This window comes from Aspergillus nidulans, chromosome VIII (assembly GCF_000011425.1).
Source record: "Aspergillus nidulans FGSC A4 chromosome VIII".
NCBI classification, from domain to species: domain Eukaryota; kingdom Fungi; phylum Ascomycota; class Eurotiomycetes; order Eurotiales; family Aspergillaceae; genus Aspergillus; species Aspergillus nidulans.
This window is the reverse complement of record NC_066264.1, coordinates 1,923,211-1,938,443: the sequence shown is the minus strand read 5'-3', so window position 1 is coordinate 1,938,443 and position 15,233 is coordinate 1,923,211. Positions and strand designations below refer to the sequence as shown.

Here is a 15,233-nt window from a genome sequence, read left to right as displayed (position 1 = left end):
ATAGATATCAGGTTAAAAGTTAATGGCGAATTGTAAGAGCCATATCCGCTCTATGTCTGTTCAGCTTCCGTTCCATTAAGACATGAAAAACTAGTCTATATTTCGAGTCTATGATCAACATCGATATCTCTATGGCCAACAATCTCGAATCTATAGCGTCGCTGCGCTAAACGTGATCTAAAACAAAAACTGAAGAACTCAAACAATTCCAGGCCCAAGATGTCCAACCTGCTGATGCTCTCTTCCCGAAACCACATTCTCCTCTTCAGCCCACGCCTGGGCGTTTGACTCACTTGGCAGCATAATCGCATTATCAATAGCAACCGGCAGCCCTCGATGTCTCCCCCTAAGCGCAACCGCTGCTAAGATAAGCTTGCTAAGCGAATGCCATACTCCACAGAATGACAGATCCCGGCCAGGGTAGCCGGTGCTAATGCCGACGCAGCCATAGGCAGAGATGACTTCGAAGAGAATGTTGAAGGTCGAATATCCTACGGGATCTTTGGTGTAGTTGCTGGACTCCATGATAGAGATTAAGAAGACGGCAAGCGCGATCCACCAAAGGTCGTGGCTGAGCTGGTCTTTTAATTGTTCGCGGAGGAAATGCCTCCGGGTGCCTTCCTTGTTGAGGAAGAGGTGACGGCGCAGAAAATTGGTGACCGTGTTTGGGGGGCGCTTGTCGTGACCGTAGAGGGTTTCATCCTCGGCATAGATACCAAGAGAGCGTTCTTCGTAGACGTTTGTGTGCCTGCGTGCTATTAGAACGGCAGGTCCAGCTGAAACTAATAGTACGACTTACCTCATCGTAATTAGCACGGGGAATGGCGATACATACTAGACAAGGTTAGCTGAAGCACGCAATATTTTGCTAATGATATTACCATCATGAGAACTAGTTATAGTTAGCCTAGCTATTTTTCGAAAGAAGGAGAAGCTCACCATATAAGACCAGCAACCCTTGACGCAAGTCGGAAATGGTGACGACTGAGAATCCTCCAGCTCGGACAGCTGTGAAAGACATTAGTACTGCGCGCGCTCGGGTAGAAGGTTTCTTCGTACCTAATGCTTGAAACAGGCCATCCATTATACGGTATGCTGTTGGCAATCCCTCAATCTCTTTATTCCCGATTGAAAGGACCTCAAATCCAGCCCAGTCAATTCCATTGAATATGACAACTGTTGCTAGTAAGTACCATGTGTGGCGAGCCGGAAAAAGGTTCGTATAGACCTGGATGTGGTCAGATAAGATATTCCTGAAACTGAAATTTAACTTACTTACTCTTCGAGGATGGTCTAGAATAAAATCTAAAGTACTTCTCCAAGTTTTCCATGCCTGTTGATCCGGCAGCATCCGTCTCACAGACCAAATGATCAAGCGCAAAAAACAGGGATAAAGGGTGTTCCCGGCGAGGATCAGAAGTCCCATGGTGATGAGGGGGTAGGCACTGCACAACAATCAGTATTTTATATTCTCATAGAGAGAGTGAGCATACTCCGTCTGTAAAGCCGTCATATTCGCATCCAAAATGCCCATACCGCTATTCACAAATGCAGATACCGCGAAGAATGCTCCGGTCCAGAAAGGCGACAGACCATTATCTCGAGGAACTTGCGGTTTATTGACCTCTAGCCATATCCCCATGCCCAGAATACCGCAGCACAAGAACAATACCCAGTACAAAGGTACAATTACTGATAAGAACGAGACAGCCTTGTACTCGACCCCTAGAAGTCGGTCTCTCTCTTCCAGCGTCAGTCCGTGAAACTGAGAATTCCGCGAGATGAGTCCTTTGGACTCGAAGTATTTCTGGGTGCCTCGCCATATGCCCAACTGGAGCAGTTGGGCTTTGTTTATTGGCTGGTAGTTATCTCTGTGTCTTTCATTTTCACTTTTCAGATTTGATGGCTGGTCAACCATGGCCTTGCGTGGTTGATCATGCGAGACGCCCTGGGCGCCAGTATTTGTGAAATGAACGTTGATTTCAGCAGAAGAAATAGTTGGAGGCTCCATAGGAACATTATCTGCCGCTGGATAGCTCTTGTCCTCGTTTCGGTTAGGCGCCGGTGCTTCCTGAGCAGTCCTCTGCGCAAGAGCATGAGATATCCCTTTGAATTTATGCTGGAATGCTCTTTTCCGAACGTGAAGGACAGTGATTGAAATAAGGATGGCATGACCGAGCATGAGAAGCACAAACATAATCACTTGCTGAAACGTGGTTAATGTCGACGCCTCGACCTGTTTAACATCAGCTCTAGCTCAGCGTGCAGTCAACCATGCACGTACGCTATTTAGTCCAGTGCCTGTCATGGCACTGACGCACATAAACAAGGCATCGGTATACGAAACGCTCCGTGGAGGATTCGAGGCCCCCCAGAAGATCAAGCTACTGATCAACGAAACAACGATAAAGTACGTATAGTGGAGGGAGAGAAAGTTAAACGGCGGCAAAAGAGTTGATACACCGCTGGCGATCAGCCGTAGACAACGCCGGGCTTTGTGAACAGTACAGTTAGCGCCGCCAATACCGGGGGAGCTGAGGAAACACTCACGGGTCATGGAGGGGGGCGAGGCCAGGGAACCGAGTGCTGAGGGCTACGGGGGAAAATGGGCAAAGAAAGAACATGATTCTCGCGGATGAAGGTAGGCTGCAAAGAAAACCCAGAGCGGCAAACAATGATGTGAGTGGGCAGCAATGATCAAGGCTGACCGCAGCCTTCGCGAAAAATCAGCGCAATGGATCACGATTTGGTGGGTCGCTCTGTGATGGAGCAGTTGTCCACCGCTGCTTATCGCAGCTTGTCGCACTATAGACGCCGCCACAATCGTGATTAGACGATTTTTAACAGCAACCAATAATGAACGGGCAGGAACGCAATCTTTAGTGCCCAGGGGCTGTTTTCTGCTCTGGCAGCTGGCTTGAGAGGAGATGACAAGGCGTAGTCTCCATGATTTTGGTGCGAGAAAAGGCATGGCAAAAGCTTGGGTCAGCCCTACGAGGGGACGGGAGATTTCTTAGTAAGACACCGCCAGGTCCCGTTGTCATACACATCCAGGTAAATAGGTACAGGTACAGACTCAACCCAGTGTGTCAACCACATCTACTCATCCTTCACGTTCTCCTCTCTTACCCAATGCCCGCTCTTGCCCCCCATCTTCTCTAGCAGTTTCACTCCCCCAATCACCATCCCCTTGTCAACCGCTTTCAACATATCATACACCGTCAATGCAGCCCCCATCGTCGCCGTCATGGCTTCCATCTCCACCCCCGTTCTTCCAACACAGCCCACCGTGGCCGTGACATGCATTGCCCCATGCTTCATCTCAGCGTCATCGGCGGACGGGTCAAGAAGCTTCACATCCACCTCCACCCCCGTCAACCCCAGCCCAGGATGACAAAGCGGTACAATATCCGGCGTCTTCTTCGCGGCGGTGATACCGGCAATACGAGCGATGCCAAATACGTCGCCTTTGCGGCTGCCGGGGCCTTGTCTGAGGAGTTCCCAGGGACGTCGGTTGGAGAAGCGGACGTGACAGGTGGCTGTTGCGAGGCGTTTTGAAATGGGCTTTTCATCAATCAGCGTCATATGGACGTTTTGCGAGCGATTGAGATGAGGCAGATCGGGGTCGTCGGATGTAGGGAGCGAAGCGAATTTTGAGTCCTTGTTGCTGGGTTCCTCGCACGAAGTTGTGGTACGTTCGCGATGGTAAAGTCGGACTTGGGTAGCCATTGGCATCCCGAGACCGAGTGAATGCGTCGATACGTTCATTACTTGTCCCTTGGACATCATTGACGACATGGAGGCGAAGTACCTTATATTTCTCTGGGCATCGCTCGTTTTATCTGAACCGCCTATCAGCATCTCTCAGTGTCATGCATAACCGTATATACAAGAATGTGATTTGAACGCCCGCGTCAAGAAAAGAAAAGGAAAGGAAAAAAAAAAAAGAAAAAAAAAACCAAGTGAATCATGTATACAACTCATCGATCATAGTCTCTCGTCGCAGTCATATATATAGGTGGTGGAAAGTGCCTACCCACCAATAAGGATCATCGGCCGGTTCTTCATGTTCTCTAACTCTCCCATGCCGGCATGCTTGGCCTTTTTCCGCTTCACTGCCATGCCAATAACGTCAAGAAGCTCTCTTTCTCTTTGACTGACTACTCCACCTTCGTCATGAACGCGGGCTGCTGTTCGAGCTGCCTCAAGGAGACCTAGCTCTTGCAGCGCAGTCTCGTCAATGGGCTCGCCATTATTCTGTTGTCGGATTATATCACGCAGCGAGACTTCCGAGTTTCCAAATAGGCAGACTTTAAGATTCCCATCGCACGTAATGCGAAGGCGGTTGCAAGTGCCGCAGAAGTTATGCGTCATGCTCGTGATAAAGCCAACTCGGCCTTGGAATCCAGGAATGCGATAAGTTTTGCTCGTGTCATTCTTATGATCCACCACCTTCTCCAATGTTGGATACTTCTCCCGAATAAGGGCCAGCATCTCCTGATAGGAAACCATTTTTCCCTTACTCCACTTATTGCCATCAAATGGCATATACTCAATGAACCGCACTTCGATGGGGCTATCACGCCCCATTTCGACAAACGGAATAATCTCGCGTTCGTTGAGGCCCCGCATCACAACACAATTGATCTTGAGCTTTATCCCAGCTCCCATCTTATTCAGCTCCTGGATGCGGTCTATGCTCTTCATAACCGCATCAAAGCCCTTCCTCCTCGTCATAATTTGAAACTGGAACGGATCCAAAGTGTCCAGACTGAGATTTACCCCAGTCAACCCAGCCTCCACCATAGGCTCGAGCTTACGATGGAGTGAAATGCCATTGGTTGTCAAGCATAATTCTCGGAGTCCGTGATGTCGTAATTCTCCAATTGACTGCATCAGAGGAACGATGTCTTTCCGAACAGTCGGTTCTCCGCCAGTCAGACGGATCTTGGTCACGCCCTGCGAGACGAAGAGCGACGAAAGGTACACAATCTCCGGCGACGTCAGGACGTGCGCGGGAGGGGATAGCGGTACGCCTTCTTCAGGCATACAATATAGACAGCGCAGATTGCAGCGCTCCGTGACACTGATCCTAAGGTAATCATGCTGGCGGTTGAATGTGTCTGTCAGAAACGCCGAGAACGGCTTTGCTGTTTTCAGCGCGTTCCAGCGAGTCGACGATGTCGGTGTAGGAGATGGAGACCTAGTTGGTTCATCCTGAACTTCCACTTGCGGGTTCAAACCGGTAGTGACATATCGCGAAGGCGAAGGGCTCAACCGGCGCCACGTCGGGAGTCGAGTTCGAGTATGGATGCGGGGAAATCGAGAAAAGGACGAAGTCGCTTGAGCTGCGCCCCGCTTAAATAGCATGGGCTCAGTCATCTCCTGCAGGGATTCTGCTCGACAACGGCCAGATCCCAAGTACGCGCTTCATCACCCGAGGGAACAAAGCACTAACAACTAAAACCAAGGCAAACGATGGAAGGATGGGATAATAAGGAATTTCTTATCGTCGCTGTTCTCCGCGGGTTCGGTCGCCTCCATCACCTGACTTAGTACTGCAATTACTAATCGATAAGATAGCTGTCGGTGCACTGACGTACGCTAAAAAAGCAAGATTATAGCAGATATGTTCAACTGATATTAGACAATATGCTGACATTTCCCAACAGAACGCTGATGGACTCTATATTTAAATTAGGCTTGGGTGTCGCCCTCTGATTGTTTTCTTGTCTGATACTGCATCAACGCCCGTTTCTTGAGGGCATCTGATCAACCGCTCGGGAACAACCGTGGTCGACTTCGTTGGATAGCTTCTTTGGTAATTGTGCAGTTCGCGGATCAGGTTTAGTCTGATGCCTCCGTCGCGTCAGCTTCGAGTCTAATATTGATCTCTGCTGTAGTGATTTGTTAGTGTCATATGGCTCCACAAACAGAGGGCGCGAGGAATCATCGAATGTCCCCGCGTGCTTCATCCAAGGAACCAATGGCCATACTGTATGCCTCGAACATGAAGTGCATTTGTCGTCATATTTCAATATCCGGCCACTATTTGAGGTAGCGATTAATCTTCATGACATCTAATCCCTCAGATCATTCCTCTGCTTGCCATGGGGGTTCTCACATTGCCCGCCAAGCCCGCAGCCTGTGCCTTTCTGACGAGCATACGTTGCGACCCAGATATAGACCAAGGGCTGTATTACCGCGAACACATTTTCAAAGGCGGAAATATGGGATTTTCAAGACGTCAAGATACCAACTATTCTTCTGGGCGCCGTCGTGACGTCGCTCCGAACATGCCGTCCGATGTTGTCTGTTTAACCCTACCCGAAACGCAGCATAAAGTACAAACAGTATTGATCGAGATAGTAGCTCAAACCGCTCTTTGAGCAGAGACATAACTAAAGCCTAGTTCTTAGTTTATAAAGCTTTATGTTAAACGGTTTTTTGGACGTCTTTATATGATCTTTCCTTGCCACGATATTTGAGGTCAAACTCCTCAGCGGAGACACTTCACTGTTCGTATAACTTGACTATATGATGTCGCCTGGTTGTTCGCAAATGCATATGAGAAGAGGACATTAGCGGCTTCCGCCAGCAAGCGGTCCCAAGCCTTCAGCCCTTCTTCTGAGGCGTCATCACGTGGCAAGTTATAAGACGCAGTAAGTTTATAACCCCTATTCTGAGGTATGCTCATACAAGCCATGCTCATGCAAGCCGTGCATGCCTGCCTCGTCAATGGCCGATGCTGTAGCATCAAGGCGCCTTTTAGCCGGTCAGTCCTCCTTTCGCGTCGCCACGAAACCACCGGCTTATTTTTCCTGCTAAGCCCGGCTCCACTGAACACACGTATGCTCGCCTTTCGTTTGAATACAACTATTCTGAGCGAAAGAGTCAGGCTTTGTGCATTCCTGGACCTCGATTTGATCAGGACGCACTGAATCTTGGAAGGTTTAAACTCGAGCTGAATGCAACATCTTCTGCACTCTCTTTACCAGACTCTTCTCGAATTGCTCCACGCCATCATCCTGAACCGTCATAGTACCAGCTTTCATCACGTAGACGACTCGCCGCCGTGGTAGCTCCATATCTGACTCCTCTTCGACGCCTTCAAAGTCATCGTCTAGTTTGTGGTCTAGGTCGCGTTTTCCTTCAATCACAGCTCGAACCATGAATCGATCGTGGGAAACGAGCAGTATTGCACCTTTGAAAGTGGACAATACGGTTGCGAGGGCCGTGACTGTATGGTAGTCGAGATGGGTGGTAATCTCGTCGAGGACGAGTAGATGCGGTGCGTTCCAGATGATTCTCGCCAAGGCCAGACGAACCTGTGTGGCATATATCAGTGATACTAGCTCTTAAGCTGTTCCCGGATTTCTTACAAGCTGTCCTCCAGAGAGTCGAAGAATCGGAACGTCGGAGACTATCTTCCCCTGGAGACCTAGAGACGATAACAACCCTCGCAACTGGCCTTCATTGAGTGAGCCATCCACGTCCTTTGTCATCAGCCCTAACGCCGTCAGGCTAGGGTCTCCCAGCCCCCTGGTTTTCAGCTCCTCAATAGAATGCTGGGCGTAGTACCCCATTCTTAGCCGCGAGTGCGAGGAGACTTTTCCCTGAGTCGGCACGGAGATGCCGGCCACCAGACGGATCAGAGTTGATTTTCCACACCCGTTAAGGCCCATGAGACCCACGCGATCTCCCAAGTGCATCACAAGATCAACTCCCTTCAACACTGGGGATGCATCAGTTTTATACTTGAAGGTGATCCCCTCTAGTGATATAAGCGGGCCGGGAAATCGCAGCTCGGGAGGGTCAGGCAAGGCAATCAGAGCTCCCTTTTCATCCTGCGGCACTTCAATCTCCGCCCGAGCACTTGAGTGCCAGCCAGCTAGATCTCGGTTCAGCTTGAACCTCCCTCCGCGTGCGTTAACCTGGACACCCATTCTATTGTCGAGCTTCTTCTGTCGCGACTTGGCCATGCGGAGCTTGTTTTCGTCGTTGGTTTTCTTCCCAACTTTAATGCCCTCACGGACGGTTGCTTCCATATGGGCTATCTGGCGCTCCTGTGCTTCTTTCATGCGGCCCCAGTATAGTTTCTGTTCTTCAAAATCCTGTTCATATGCGGACAGGTTCCCTTTAAAATAAGTGAGCTTTTGGTCTCGAAGGATGACAATTTCTTCGCAGACAGCATTTACAAAGTCCCTATCGTGGGAGACAACGACGACGGTCGTCTGTGTTGAATCTCTGAGCTGCTTCAGATATTCTTCCAGCCAGATCACTCCTAATAGGTCTAGAAAATTGGTTGGCTCATCCAGGATCATGATGTCAGGGTTCTGAATCAGGACGCTCGCCAGCATGCACCGCATACGCCAGCCACCCGACAATGTCGAGAATGGTTTGCTCAAGGCATCCTCTTTGAATCCTAATCCAGTTAGAATTTGGCTAGCCTGCTGCTCTATGTCGACAAGCTTCATCTAGTGACCGTTCAGCAACCCCGGGGTCGATGTCAGCCAGGCGCTACTCACTGCTTCAAATTGGGATTGCAGATCTTGCAATGTTTCTATCGCTGCTTGGGTCTCTTGCTTTATGATTTCGGCATCAATATCCTCTTTCGCCTGCTCGAGACTATAAAACTTAGCTTACGAGAAGGTGCAAGATCCAGGGACAACCTACAGCTCTCTCGAAAGCTCGAATCTTGCTTCGACGGCTTTCAGCTCTTTTCGCGCTTGCAGTCCCCTTGCACCACTTCTTAGACTGGCATTTTTCCGGGCCAGGAACAGCTGCTTCTCGGTATCTTCGTGGCGAATCCTTCGAATCCCCCTCACAGGCTCTAGCGGGTCTTCCGTCTCGAAACATTTTGACAAAACTGCATTCTCATGAGAAATGATCTAGATAAGGGCTGTGTCCTTACAGTTCATCTTCCGAGTGACTTCGTTCCTGAACTGGTCACTGCTCATGACATAGTCCAGAACGAACTTTCCCTCACTTGCTCCTTGATCTTCAGTTCTATCATAGAAGGGCGCATAACCGTCTTCACTAGCAGTATCTGTCTGCTGCAGAATGGCTATTCGGGTTGAATGCGGTATGCCCGGTACCAGTTTATCGGCCACGGCCCGCAACAACGCTGCATGCACACCACGTTAACTAGTGTCTCGCCCGAGGTCAAATCACATACTCGATTTTCCAGTGCCATTGCGACCTATCAGCCCATAATGCACGCCGGCTTTGAGTCGCAAGTGCGCATCAGAAATGAGCTCTCTTGCTTCGGCCTTAGACTTCGATTTCCCCTTTGCTTTTGTTCTTGAGGGATCTTCCACAGACTCCGGCACTGAAGATACTGCGACTGTAAGGCCCTCTATATCAACCTGAAAACTTGAGTTATACTCTATGTTGACAAATTGGGTATGGAACAAACCTCTCGGGATGGTTTGTCATCAATATGAAACCGAGTCTGTTTGCAGGTTGCAATGATTGAATGTGTCATAACGAACTTCGAGAACTCAATTTGAAAGTGTATGGACTGCTTCGACGCTTAGAGCAGCGTAGATTTCCGTGGTCCCAATATCAACGAGGGGAGTATATCCACTGGATGCAGGTGCTTTGTTATTGAGCACCGTTGTACATAAATTTGGTTATTGGTGTTTACAGTCTTTTTATTTGGCACGGACTGAAAAGACCAAATCCACAACTTCGAGGGCTCATTTTCCAGATTTATAGAAGTAAGGATGCTTGAGTCAAGGCCTCTACATGGATACGAGGAGCGGGGTCCCAAAAGGGGATAGCGGGTTTTATACCTAGATAAGTGTTCAGCTCATTTTGACTCACCCGTGACACACTGTATAGACATCGTTATCGCCCTTTCCAATGTGATTTTGGGTGTCGAAGCATCCATCTTGGCATATTTCATTGACGAACTCCTATGCAGGTGGGTTGCATCGCCAGATCTCATATCTGCATCTCTCCGTATGATAACCTGAAATAGAAAACGACGAATTTCTTTGACGAACCATTAATGGGCCGCCTTCGACCATATTAGTGTATGAACGAGGTCCTCTCCAACTGGCTTCTGCTTCTTCTCCCAGATTCTTGTTCAAGCCATCCGAGCTTCAGACCGTGTTCTGTGGTAAGCATGGCATTTTGATGGCCCAATTCGTCTCGAAAGACCCGCTGTGGCTTGCCTACAATGGCTCCATGGTAGTGCTACGCCGCGGTCTTGAATATTTCTCAGGCTTCCGTGTCTCTCAGCTCAGACATGACCTTTGGTCCAGCTCTAGATTTTCGCAAATAGTTGAACGCTCTAGCATTTTCATTACCGTTCACATACAGCGATATTGGCGATTACACCTGATGCAACTCAGACGGCTTAACGAGACCAAGACCGATCATTTACTTTTCCAACAGCCGAGCCTGCTATCCCAAAAATGACATTCTTGCGAGCTAATCCACGCTCCCGACGCATTATTCATTATTTGCGGGGCTCATCCAGCGAGCAACCGTTTTCATGTGGGGGAGTTATTACTTAATCGCGGTAGATACCCGATACGGTAAGGGCCATTCAACTGATGTCTAATGGACCCTGATGGACTGGGCGTCTGGATTTGTTGGGACAAGAGATCTGCAAACGCAAGATAGATCACAGGTTAGATCGTCAAGACTGAAGTTTCCATCACATGCTTGCTACGACCAGATCGCGTCTCCGAGCGTCAGATATCCACTAAACCACTATGGATATAAGGATTACTAGATCCCCTCCTCACGGGGAGTAAACATCAGATACCAACAGAGCAATTCTCCACGCCATGGCTACAGTGAATCCCAAAGACTCCATGAAATCCACATGGCGTGATGGCAACCGGGATGAATGGAACTTCTATCACCATATCATCGACTTCCTAAATGTCTACCACGTCGACCGTGATCGCGAGGTGCCGGTGCACTCAAAGGACGATAAGATACCCTACGTACCTCAGTGGTCTCTACACCGCTTTGTGCTCATCTATTCGGCGGTTCCTCTCCTCATACATCAGGTCTTTTCATCTTATACTGGTTACACCCTCGGTCCTTTCGCCGCCTTCAATTTCTATCTCTTCGCTTTCAATGCGATTATCATCTATGAAGTGCATATTCTCCGCAGACTGGGCCACAAGTGGGGCTTTCTGGATGGCGACAAGCACGAGCGTGACGGTATTCCCGATGTGGGCATTGCAAAGGTTGTCCAGTCTCTCTACAAAACCACTGGCTCGCGTCTAGCCATGTCGATCTACTTTTCCTACAGCGCCGACTGTCTGCCCGCGCAAATGAACTGGGCATGGCTCCCTCTCGAGATTGGTCTTTATGGCATTGTTCTTGACTTTTGGTTCTACTGGTATCACAGGGCGATGCACGATGTGGACTTTCTTTGGAAGTTTCATCGTACCCACCATCTGACCAAACACCCCAATCCCCTGCTTTCGGCCTACGCGGACCATGAGCAGGAGTTCTTTGACATGGTTGGGGTTCCCTTTTTCACCTACATGACTCTAAAGGCGTTTGGGTTGCCAATGGGGTTTTATGAATGGTGGATCTGCCATGAATACATCGCCTTCACTGAGGTCTTGGGACACAGTGGCCTTCGCATACATGGGACGGCCCCTTCTACTCTAGGATGGTTGCTAGACTTCTTTAAGGCGGACATTGTCATTGAGGACCATGACTTGCACCATCGCAAGGGCTACAGAAAGAGCTACAACTATGGCAAACAGACACGCCTGTGGGACCGCTTATTTGGTACCTGTCACGATCGGATCGAGTCGGCGAAAGAGAATATCGACTTCGATATTACGGCGCCCATGCCGCTGTCTTAGGTCTGCAGCTCGACGACGAATGGGTGCAGTATGGACGAGCACGGCTGGGCTTATAGAGTAAGGGAACATTACTTGGCGGACAGCATAAGAGTAGATGCAGTCAGGACATATGTAGGTGCTCCGCGTACATATTTACGTAAACACGTTCACTGCAAGTTTGTATTTCAACTTAGAGCAGGACGGCTATCTATGAATGAAAGAAAAAATGGTCAGCACTCTCCAGTTAATTGCCCAAATTCGCCACTATTTAGAGCACACTACCGCCATATCCAATCGCAGCAAAACCATCCATACTCTATGACTTCATCCTGCACAGAATCTTCCACTGATGCGGGGATATCAGTACGGAACAAGTCCCCTCAGTCCAGCAACCAATAGCCCATAAACAGGAAGGATTACTTGTCCTAGATGGCCAGTTGACACTAGGACAGCTCCATGAACATTCGGGTCTGATTCGACCACGGTTCGTCGACTCTTCCACGAACGTGCCCTCCCCGCATAGTCATGACCTCATTCCGTCATACCACCTTAATATAAGAGGAGCCTCATTCTCTCCCAATTTTCACATCCAATTTCAGTGTCTCACCACTACATCTTGGAATATCTATTGCGACCTATCCGTCCAGCCTACTCAACGCGAATAATGAACCGAAATCCAAACCTCAATACTGGCCGCACCGGCAACAGCAGTTTCACCGACCAATTCAACGCAAACGTCGACTATACCCGAAGTAAAATGGGCCAGGGCCAGGATGATACGACCGGTATGGGTCAATCCGAGACCCAGACCTACGGTCAGAATCTAGCTCAGGCTCAAGCCGATGCGCAGAATGAGGCGCAGGCCGGCACTGCTCCCGCTTCACGTGGTCCTGCCGTTGGGACCGGCAGCTCTGGTGCTAATGTGGGGGATGATTTTAGCAAGGTTGGTCGTTTCGCCTGATTCGGAATCCTCCTGTTTGCTTGCTTCTTTCATGATTCTTTACCGGAGGTCTTAGCAATAATAGAGTGCTTATCCAGTATCTGGTATTATACTAACAGTCGAGAAGGGTCCCTCAGAGCTCGAGACTAGCATTGACAGTACCAATGCGGGTGTTGACCACCGCCGGACTAGTTACTCGTTTACCGCGGCGACTCTGGCGCACCCTAACGACAGGGCCGGACCTGATGAATGATTCTCATATACTAGTAAACTGATGGCTTGACGAGTCCTCGAACTCTAAAATATCTACCTTAGTTTGTTACGCCGCTTGCGTATTTGAAGCTAATGTTAAATATATATCTTTGAGCCGAGCGCCGGGTTACTAAACTAGTCTCACTTGTTTTCGGTAAAGGCTAAGCAGAGGAGTACCAATAGGTACATCCATCCTGGCATGTATCCTTAGTATTACACCCTTAAGCCCAGAACTTCAAGAGTTCTGCGGGCACATCTGCCATTTTAGTATGCCCACACGAGGAATGACCATTTACATTCGTGGGGAGGAGTCAGCAGCCTGAGTCCGCTGAGCATCTTTTGCCCTTTTTCAGCTCCATGCACTAAATCTAAGTTAAGATATTAATGCTTCGCGAGCCGGAACAAAATTGTAAAAATTGAGCAATCGGCATAAAAGAAAAGAACCGATTGAGAAAAGGTATGCTCACAAGCGGACTTGAACCGCTGACCTCGTGATTACTAGTCACGCGCTCTACCAACTGAGCTATGCGAGCTGATTGGTGGTTGTCATGTTTATTTGCTTCAACAATAACAACAAATATAAGCACCATCGCAGATGGAATTGACCATCACTCAATATCAAAAAGGCCAATAGGTGCCATAGTCAAATACCAACAATATCTTACAGGAATGATCCTATCTCAGACTCTACCATTTTCCAAAAGCATAGCTTTCAAGTTTTCGCGGCTGCGTAATTTTGTGACTTCCCGGGCACGTCCCCACGATTTTCGCGGACGCCTGTAGCGCTCCGATTATATCCTTTTTGACGGATTGAGGGCCTGGTCTACATACATCGGTCTTACATCTTTTCCTGGTCTCGCTTCGATCTGACAGAGGCTGTTTCCGAGCTCTGCCGCTTGTGAGGGCTCTATTTCTATTTATAGGCTCTGATTTATCTAATTCTTGCCGATGAATGCTCTTTTACTATCGGCTATAAGCTTATGTTCCCAAAAGGACATTCTTTCTCTCCACTTTTGGCCCATTAGACATCACCAATGCAGCGGAAGATGGGAGTAACGGTAAGCCAGCCATTGACCGAGATTACGGTCCCCCGGGGTGGATTTGAATATGGGCACAATGCAATAACATGTATGCTAGAGAGTTATTAACTCTCCAGGTCATCGTTTATGGCTGCATAGCCACTTCACATTCTCTTCCCTCAATGTGGCGAGACTACTAACCTGACCACGTACAGATGGCAAAAGACTGTACCATCCATTGTGTCGTCTCTCATGATACACCCTTATCCTTCGCAAGTCATGGACTTAATCATGAGACTTAGCTCTCGAAGCGATAGCGGCGCAGCATAGCTGATGAATGATTTCACTGGCCACTGAGCACAGCGCACGAGGGTTCCCTTAATATGAGCTTTATGATGCTTTACCCGGGACACCTACTGGGCGACAATGAATGATAAATGTTGCATAATCAGTCAATTAACGCAGAAGCCGGTCACCAGCGCTCTTCCTACCTTCGAGGGTTGTTGCCAGCAAGGTCGTAAATCCGGCTCTTAGCTTAATTTATATACATTTCGAAATTTTCTTCAGTTTTACAGCTTTCCAAGTGCCCTGCTACTCCGATTTTGCACTTCTCTGGTTATTAGCGGCCAGCCATCTCTTAGAGAACGAAGGTGAAAAAGACACTAGTCGCGCTAAGGAAATGTTACATATGAGCCAGAGGTGTTCCCACCCCTGCTGAGAATTAAAGCTATATACTTTGCAAAGAGCAGTGTTGTATCGCAGTATGTGCTCCACCTAGTTGGCCTAGCTTTACCGCGGTATGAAACTTGAGCTCGACCATCAACGGCGATGATTGAAGGAGCAGGCTCATGCCAGATCATAACACAGTTTCAAACCTTAAAGCACTCTAAAGGCAATGGCACCACAGAATTCCTCAAACATGAGATTATTCACTATCGTGATAATGCGATACAGAAACAAAAAAAAATGCTCACAAGCGGACTTGAACCGCTGACCTCGTGATTACTAGTCACGCGCTCTACCAACTGAGCTATGCGAGCTTCAGATGAAATATTCTGCTACTCTTTAAATTTATATATCTTTTACGCTTTGAGCCTCCGATTCATGGCGCAGAGACCTTATGTATAAACTCAGGAGAGTCTAGCGCTTCTGAGCTGTCCTAGAGGCGCGCTGAGAACTCCAACCGACAGCAATTTC

General features: G+C 48.7%; 6 protein-coding genes across 6 annotated transcripts, besides 1 other annotated feature; 2 read left to right on the top strand and 4 right to left on the bottom strand.

The window, feature by feature from the left end:
* Positions 1–15,233: part of a sequence feature (contig 1.14 1606..364334(-1)) that runs on past both edges of the window.
* ANIA_10136 (putative potassium transporter) lies at positions 199–2,557 on the bottom strand (the record flags this gene model as incomplete). The annotated part of the gene is made up of 6 exons (XM_050613271.1): positions 199–794; positions 940–1,008; positions 1,060–1,228; positions 1,280–1,445; positions 1,494–2,236; positions 2,285–2,557. 6 exons carry the CDS (start codon positions 2,555–2,557, stop codon positions 199–201), a joined length of 2,016 nt encoding a protein of 671 aa, XP_050469100.1.
* On the bottom strand, positions 3,100–5,382 carry ANIA_00947 (molybdenum cofactor biosynthesis protein cnxABC; the record flags this gene model as incomplete). The annotated part of the gene is made up of 2 exons (XM_653459.1): positions 3,100–3,842; positions 4,041–5,382. The coding sequence occupies 2 exons, from the start codon at positions 5,380–5,382 to the stop codon at positions 3,100–3,102; spliced, it is 2,085 nt and encodes a 694-aa protein (XP_658551.1).
* ANIA_00948 (ABC-F family ATP-binding cassette domain-containing protein) lies at positions 6,897–9,649 on the bottom strand. The gene is made up of 7 exons (XM_653460.2): positions 9,419–9,649; positions 9,179–9,368; positions 8,915–9,127; positions 8,677–8,869; positions 8,529–8,628; positions 7,383–8,477; positions 6,897–7,328 (listed from the first exon to the last, which is right to left on the bottom strand). The coding sequence occupies exons 1-7, from the start codon at positions 9,485–9,487 to the stop codon at positions 6,954–6,956; spliced, it is 2,235 nt and encodes a 744-aa protein (XP_658552.1). The 5' UTR covers positions 9,488–9,649; the 3' UTR covers positions 6,897–6,953.
* ANIA_00949 (sterol desaturase family protein) lies at positions 10,803–11,846 on the top strand (the record flags this gene model as incomplete). The annotated part of the gene is made up of 1 exon (XM_653461.1): positions 10,803–11,846. The coding sequence occupies one exon, from the start codon at positions 10,803–10,805 to the stop codon at positions 11,844–11,846; it is 1,044 nt and encodes a 347-aa protein (XP_658553.1).
* On the top strand, positions 12,436–13,166 carry ANIA_00950 (uncharacterized protein). Its single transcript, XM_653462.2, has 2 exons — positions 12,436–12,768; positions 12,893–13,166. The coding sequence occupies exons 1-2, from the start codon at positions 12,490–12,492 to the stop codon at positions 13,016–13,018; spliced, it is 405 nt and encodes a 134-aa protein (XP_658554.1). The 5' UTR covers positions 12,436–12,489; the 3' UTR covers positions 13,019–13,166.
* ANIA_11285 (uncharacterized protein) lies at positions 13,705–14,275 on the bottom strand (the record flags this gene model as incomplete). Its single annotated transcript, XM_050613270.1, has 3 exons — positions 13,705–13,794; positions 13,849–13,924; positions 14,238–14,275. 3 exons carry the CDS (start codon positions 14,273–14,275, stop codon positions 13,705–13,707), a joined length of 204 nt encoding a protein of 67 aa, XP_050469099.1.